Source organism: Pseudocercospora fijiensis (genome assembly GCF_000340215.1).
Source record: "Pseudocercospora fijiensis CIRAD86 unplaced genomic scaffold MYCFIscaffold_9, whole genome shotgun sequence".
NCBI lineage: Eukaryota > Fungi > Ascomycota > Dothideomycetes > Mycosphaerellales > Mycosphaerellaceae > Pseudocercospora > Pseudocercospora fijiensis.
Window position 1 is genome coordinate 3,014,241 of NW_006921540.1, and position 7,910 is coordinate 3,022,150.

Below are 7,910 nucleotides of genomic sequence, written 5' to 3' on the forward strand. Positions count from 1 at the left end.
ACCGAGCGAGTAACCCCTTAGTTATATAAGGAGGCATTAGCTTATTTATTAAGACTTGTTAAGAGGTATATATTAATCTAAGGGACATTAAAAGGCGCACTAATCAAATGTTAACGGGAATGTCTATAGAATTATAACGACAGTAAGGCGAAGGATTAGCACGGAGCGGGTCAAATTGTAGCCAATACGGGGGCATTAGGCCACGTATCCATAAGCCGCGTAGATCAAAGGTCTTCAAATAGGCTTCAAATAACATACCAACCAACCAACCAACCTTGATCCCTCGGAAGCAATTCGTCATGCAGATCACAACGCCTCAAATGGGGTCTTGTACGTGTGCAGCCGCGATGTCAATATGCTGCAAACAATGCGAGCATACTGTTGCTGAGAAGTCAGACAAACGCCTTTCCTAGCTGAAGAGCACTTCCCGTGAGCTGAGTGATGCAAGTCGTTGGAGACAAGAACCGGATACTGATGTCGTTGCAGCATACCTACAAAAGACATCCTGTCCTACTACTTCGACGATCCGCAATACGACCTCGACAACCCCTTGTACATCGATGCCGAAGAGCCAGAGCGATATTACACCGGTAGACAATGCAAGAAAGCAATCCGACAGCTAGCTGCTGGCTTCAAGGCCATTGGACTAGTCGAGGGTGACTGTGTATGCGTACACAGTTTCAACAACTTGGACTATCCAGTTCTTGTCAATGGCATAGCCGGCTTCGGCGGAGTATACACTGGTTCAAATCCAGCATACCAGTAGGTTGACGACCTGTAGATAAAGCCATGCATGGGGACTGATGATTGATCTCAGGCCATTTGAGCTGGCACATCATTTTCGAGCAGCGAAGGTACAGGCAGTGATAGCAGAACCTGATCTGCTTTTGCACGTAGCCGCAGCTGCAAAACAGACCGGCATCCCAACCGAGCGCATATTTGTCTTCGACAAACGAGGTCAAAAAGCCTACCAGTCCTGGGAGAGACTCTTCAACCATGGTGAAAGCGACTGGCCACGATTCGACGACCTCGAAACCGCCAAGAACACAACACTAGCACGACTCTTCAGCAGTGGAACCACAGGTTTGCCCAAAGCGGCAGTGCTTTCTCATCACGCTCAGCACCGTCTCTTCTGCGAATGGAACCCAACACCGTGGCAATCCAAACGCCTTGCGATTCTCCCCCCATGTTCCATGTCGCTACTGCACCGCTATGTCATGATACTCCGCTGCGATCAGGCGAAGAAACGTTCGTTGCAAAACGTTTCGATCTTGAAACGTATCTGCGACTTGTCGAAAGACATCAGATAACCGAGGGAGCTTTCGTTCCACCCATGGTCACCGCCATTATAAATTCTCCTTTATCCAAGAAATATAGCTTGAAGTCGATTCGACTTGCGCATGGGGGCGCGGCACCACTGGACGCCTGGCAACAAGCACGGCCGAAAGAACTGCTTCATCCCGACTGTCCTTTCACTCAGGTTTGGGGTATCTCTCACGTTGGCGGACTTTTGTTTGCATTTGCCTTGAAATCGTTGCTGACGTACTCCAAGGTATGACGGAAACGTGCTGTACCGCTTCAATGACACCTTGGCCGCACGATGAGCCAACAGGCTCAGTGGGCCAGCTGCTACCAAACATGGATGCCAAATTGGTCGATGATGACGGCAATGATATTACGGCCTTTGATGTGAGGGGAGAGCTGTGTGTCAGAGGACCCATCGTCATTCAAGGATACTTTGAGAACCCTCAAGCGAACGCCAGAGATTGGGACACGGATGGATACTTTCATACTGGTGACATCGCTTGTAAGCTTTTCCGTTGGCTTTGGGGAGATTTTCGACTGACAGCGCATACATAGATCGAGACGGCAAGACGACACGATGGTATATCGTAGACCGCAAGAAAGAGCTGATCAAAGTCCGTGGATTTCAGGTGGCTCCGGCGGAATTGGAAGCGGTGTTGTACGAGCATCCCAAAATTTCCGATGTCGGAATCATTGGGATTCCTGTCGAAGGCGTTGATGGAGAGCTACCAAGAGCATATGTGGTTCTGAAGGCAGGATGCGAAGACTTGACAAAAGAAGATGTGAAGGCTTGTGTTGCTGAGAGGTTGGCCAAGCATAAGAGGTTGGACGGAGGTGTTGTATTTCTCCAAGAGCTGCCGAAGACGGCATCGGGCAAAAAGCTGGAGAGGACTTTGAGAGAATGGGCTGCAAATGAGGTCACAGACGGCTCGCGAGCGAAGCTTTAAGCGTGAGAGATAAGACGAGATGATTCATGGTCAAGAAGACGTTTATGAGGCAGGCTGTCTAGTCTTTATAACCCCATCCTTCTCCAATTGCGCCACGTCTTTCACGCCCAAGGCATCAAGAACCTCTTTGGTATGCTCGCCATGTAATGGAGGGACGCTGCGTATGGTAGCTTTGGTGTGGCTGAACTTGATGGCCGGGCCAAGCACTTTGATTTTGCCTTTCTTCGCCGCAGGCAGGTCAACCTCAGCAACCATATCTCTTGCCTTGGTTTGAGGATGATCGAAGACCCTCTCCATATTGTTGATAGGCGCATACGGCATCCCTGAGCCGTCAAATGCCTCTAGCCATTCGTCAGTACTCTTAGCAACAAACAGCTCCCTGAGCATGGTATAGAGATCATGTCGATTGGTGACTCGATCGCCATTGGTCTTGAATCTACGGTCTTCGGCCAGCTCTGGTCTGCCCAGGATCTTGACAAGATTGGCGAATTGCTTATCGTTAGTGGCGCCGCAGACGAAGTACAAATCCCTCGTCTTGAAGGCGTCATATGGAACCACGCTTGGGTGTTGAGCACCCCACCGCTCAGCTTCTACGCCAACATTCAGCCAAGAAAGAGCGACGTTGGTGAGGAGTGCCACTTGAGTTTCGAAGAGAGAGCCGTCGATCTTCTGACCTTCGCCTGTTCGTTCTCTAGCGAACAAAGCAGCCATGATAGCGCCGTGCATATACAGTCCGGTCGACATGTCTGTCATACCTAGACCAGGGCGGACAGGGCCTCCGCCTCGCTCACCTGTCAGATGCAACATTCCAGCTTCAGCGGCGGCGATCATGTCATAACCAGCACGCTTCTCGAATGGTCCGCCCGCTCCATAGCCGGACGTGCTTGCGAGAATGATTCGCTTGTTGACCTTTCGAAGGTCTTGGTAGCCAAGCTGCAGTCGTTCCATATTGCCAGGTCGGAGGTTTTCAACACTATGCCTTTCTCAGCCTGAAGCTCCGTCGTCATACTTACTAGGGGTGCATACACCACGTCAGAATCCTTGACCATATCCATGAAGATTTCTCTTCCTTTGGGGTGCTTCAAGTTCAGACATATCGACTTTTTGTTCCTGTTGACCGCACTGAAGTAATTCGACATGGGCCCGATTCCAGGCTTCCACATCTTTTCTTCGCCTTTGATCGTCCAGTACCTGGTATCATCCTGTGAAACAATGCTTCAGCTTGCTGTCGAAGGGTCTAAACCATACAAGACGTCTTGACGAGGCCGAAGAAATCCCAGAGGGCCAGCCAGACTTACACCACGGTCGACATCTTCAATCTTGACGACTTCTGCGCCATAGTCCGCTAGGATTTGTGTACAGTACGGTGCCTAGGACTGTCAGTCCCGACTGATGATGTTGATGCGACCGAGACCAGCTTACGGCCAAGACTCGGGAGAGATCCAGTATCTTGACCCCAGCTAGAGGACCGTCCGCTGCGCTTGGTGCAGATGAGTACATCCTCCGCCATGTTGCTATCCTCGGTGTCCGCGGGGCCGCTGACAGAAGAACTCCGAAGGCTGATTCAGGTCGGGATCCTGGCCGGGCTGTGAGCCTCCAGCCTGCTCGCAATGACTTCATCACTAGAACTTGGCATCCGAGAGACCGTTACTGGGAGAAGCTGAATTTCTAATATATGCCTGTCGGGAGGTCGCATTTTGTTACCTCCAAACGCCTCGGCCATTAGATGGAGCAGATGGTGGCAGGAATGATGCGTCCCCGCCTAGAACGAAGTCAGACTTTGCCCTGTCTCCAATCAGACCCTCGGCTTCCGGCTTGCCGCCCTCGCTTGCGAGGGTCTGAGGACAAAGGGTAGAGAGGGACTATATAGCATATATCATTTTTCTAGCATTCTACACAACGCGAAATACATAAATATTATTGGTGCATTCGATAGCGCAGGCAAAGGGAAGACATCCTATATAAAAATTATATATATGCGACGTTAGGTTATTAAGTTATAAAGCCTATAATTAAGCTACTATCCTAAATTCGACTAAATCTAGCGACTAGAGACCAACCTGCGAAAATGTCGCATGTCGCTTTTAATGCTATAATAATGAAACCTATATTATCGTATAGAGCGTACAATTTTAAGTATATAATATATAAGGTATAGAAGTGTCTAAAGTAGTAGTATTGCAATATTGCGAATACGCCGAAGCTAGTTCAAGCAGGCTAAAAAGGCCGAGTGTCGCTTTTAACAATATATATATAAGATATGCATTATCGTATAGCGCGTCTATTTCTAAGTACCTTTTATATAGGTCTCGATGCTCTCCGATATTGTAGTATTAAGTAATATTAGATGCGCTAGAGCTACTTAGACTAGCTATAAGCTAAAGCTATATTCTTGCTATCTATTCTCTTAACACTGCGATTACTACTATTAGCCTAAGCAATAGTCGCCGTATAGTTTAAAGAATCTATTACTATTTAGTCGACTATCGCGGTTATAATTAAACGCGTAGATTGCTCCGCCGTAGCGTAATGTAGGTATCCGGCTTGTCGTATATCGTACGCGTTGCTAACTACGTTAAAAGGTATCGTAGAGCTATGCGATATATTACTTTGTCTAGTCTAGTACTATCTTGTCGTAAATCGTAAATACCTAGAAGAAATAAGTAATGCTTCTAGACACTTTACTTTTATAAAATAAAAGTAGGTCTCTGCGCTTCTAGTCTACGCCTAAGGCTTAAACACTCTTAGCTTCTTATAATCTACTTCCGCTTCGACTCGACTTATAACTAATAGTCTATATTTTATATATACTATTATATACATATACGTACTAATCTAACTCGATAGCGCTCTGCTATAGGCGATATAGAAATAGCCGACTTGCTACTAGGCGATAGCGATAGTAATGCCGCCGCCGCCGCCGCCGCCGCTAATAATAACAATCGCGATATATTTAATACGAGCGACATGCTTAAAGCTTTGCTATAAGGATATGCCTAAGACCTAGCCGACCGTAGAGCTCGACTACGCTAGGAGTAGCGCGCTCGTTAGCGTGCCGCCGAATATGCGCGTCGCTAATAGCCGCGCTTATTACGAGCTCGTCGAAATAAGCCTATTATTATCCGCCGCAATTAGCTAGAAGTTCTAGAAGTATATAAGGACACTAATAAGGATAAAGGCGACCTAGACATTGCTAATTAGGAAGATAGACTAAGCGCTAATAAGTTAGAGGCCGAATAGCGGGCAGGCAATACTCTAGGTTACGATCCCGAGCTAGACCGTAATTAGGAAGATAAAGTGTCGGTAGACGAGTCTAAAAAGGAAGAGACGGACGCTCGCCTAACTACGAAGGGCAAGGGTAGTAGAGCTAAAGGCAAGGCTCCGGTAACTCTAGGTTAGACGCCTAGCAGACCTAGTTAGTCGAGTTAGAAGAAGCGTAAGAAGCGCAAGACTCGCATAACCGATAAATAGAAGTTTAAGTACATCTCTCGCATCCTAGACGACTAGTACCTTACGTACGCAAAGCTCGTTAGTATATATATAGGTATCGCTAGCATACGCGATTACCGGAAGAAGGCTAACAAGATTATTAAGAAGTCTTTCCCGAAGAGCGAAGGTTTAGTTAGCACTAGGGTCCTACGTACGGAGTTGAAGCGTCTTATCGGTAAGCGATTCTTTAACGAATACGATCTAGAAGCTGCTATTAACGAGTACTAGAAGGAGGGTAAGTCCGATCTCCTCGTACAGATTGACTAGGTTATTAGAACTATAGCTCCTAGCTAGTACCGACTCTTACAATCCGTACTACCTAACAAGAAGTATAGCCGTATAAAGATTATAAAGAGTATAGACGCCTAGGAGAAGAAGGATATAGCTAGTAATAACGGCGACGACGACGATAATAAATAGGAAGATATTATTAGCGACAAGCACCGCCGTATACAGAAGCGTACTATACTAATAACCTAGATCGTTACTAGCTCGATCGCGCTAAAGAAGTCTTCCTAGTTTAGCAAGCAGATTAGCCTATACCTCTATACTAGTAGTATTAAGTCGCGAGTTATTAATCTCTTTAGTGCTATAGGCGTTAGTCGATCTTTTCGCACTATTTAGCGTCTCGTACGTAAGATAGTAAAGGCCTATCGTGCCTTTATCGCAAAGACAGCTCGTATATCTCGTCGTTAGGTGCTCGTATACGACAACTTCTACCGTTTATCTAACCGTAGAGGTACCTAGATAATTAGTAGTGCTATATACTAAGATAATTAGACTACTACGCATATAGCTATCTACCTAGAATTCCTAAAAGGCGGCCTAACGAGAGATATACTAGACTATAGCAAAGAGCTTAACCCTCGAACGATCTTCCGCGGCGTAACTAGTAACAACAAGAAGAAGAAGATGTCCTTATACCAGATCGATTAGGCGCTTAGATATCTCTTTAAGTCAATTTAGTAGCGCTTTAAGGGCTTCGACTTTAAGAAGCAACTAAAGAAGAAGGCTAAGAAGAAGGCCAAGAGTGCTTATAATACTAGTAAAGACACCGAGATATAGGATGCCTAGTATGCCGAAGCTAAAGTCGATCGCGTACTAGAGTATCTCTTTGTCCTTGTTAAGGGTAGTATACTATAGGAGCGCTTTCTATAGCTATTAGTTAAGATTAAGAACAAGGGTAGAACTCTAATTATCCCTATACTAGCCTCGTACTACGATAAAGCATCAATCTAGGAGACATATAAGGTATATAACGATAAATTCGAGCAGTTTATATAGCTAGATCTAGATAATAACGAGTTCTAGGACAAGGTTCTAATTCTGATTATCGGAGACTAGATAACTGCTGCTCGTAATTGTATAGTTAAGATAGAGAGCGTAGAGAGCACTCGCCCGTATAACCGCAAGGAGTAGCTTGTTGTCGTGCCTGCTATGTTCTATACCGATATAAATAGCAGCTATATGCCTCTTAAGACCTACTAGGATAAGAACTAGGCAGATGAGCCGCTTACGTATAACATTTAGTCGGATATATCTAATCTCGATATTCTAGGCATTGTTAAGGAGAAGGCGAAGTACTATCTAAACGATCTCGTTATAAAGGCTTCGTATAGAATCCGGATTGCTACCCGCTAGATTCACGAGTTGCGAAAGCGTAGAAAGATTAATACTACTAGCAAGCTACTCGAGGCGGCTATTATTAAGGAGCTCGGCGGTCGCGGCGGAGATAATATAGCTAGTAAAGGTACTGCGACTATCTCCGGAACTCGGAAGGAGGTATATAAGGCTATTATTAAGCATATGCGGTATACTAAATATATCGACATTGTCCTCTCTATCTATAAGTCGGTCTATACTAAATCTATATAGGACGGTACTAATGTTAATAGTACTATTAAGGATCTAGCCTTTACTACTATGTGCCGCCTTGTTTAGACTATTAAGCCGCACTTAATTATATATAACTCTATCTAGAAGATAGACACTAGCAACCTCCGTCGAATAATTCCTTACCTAGCTATTATCTTCCTTAGAGCGCGATAGTAGAACTATAGTCGTAAGATGATCTATATAGCCTAGCTCTTTAGCAAGGCTGCGAAGAAGCCTCTATAAGATGCTCTTAAGGTTTCGATAGTCGTCGATCTAGGTAATAGTCGAGGTCTC

The 7,910-nt window shown here is 45.6% G+C and overlaps 2 protein-coding genes across 2 annotated transcripts; one reads left to right on the plus strand and one right to left on the minus strand.

Annotated features, from left to right (window-relative positions):
* Nucleotides 1-299: 299 nt before the first annotated feature.
* Nucleotides 300-2,761, plus strand: MYCFIDRAFT_205158 (uncharacterized protein; the record flags this gene model as incomplete). The annotated part of the gene is made up of 6 exons (XM_007932844.1): nt 300-334; nt 487-762; nt 818-1,188; nt 1,239-1,487; nt 1,553-1,807; nt 1,861-2,761. 6 exons carry the CDS (start codon nt 300-302, stop codon nt 2,250-2,252), a joined length of 1,578 nt encoding a protein of 525 aa, XP_007931035.1. The 3' UTR covers nt 2,253-2,761.
* On the minus strand, nt 2,284-3,968 carry MYCFIDRAFT_168080 (uncharacterized protein). The gene is made up of 2 exons (XM_007932845.1): nt 3,279-3,968; nt 2,284-3,225 (listed from the first exon to the last, which is right to left on the minus strand). The coding sequence occupies exons 1-2, from the start codon at nt 3,413-3,415 to the stop codon at nt 2,295-2,297; spliced, it is 1,068 nt and encodes a 355-aa protein (XP_007931036.1). The 5' UTR covers nt 3,416-3,968; the 3' UTR covers nt 2,284-2,294.
* Nucleotides 3,969-7,910: the final 3,942 nt, after the last annotated feature.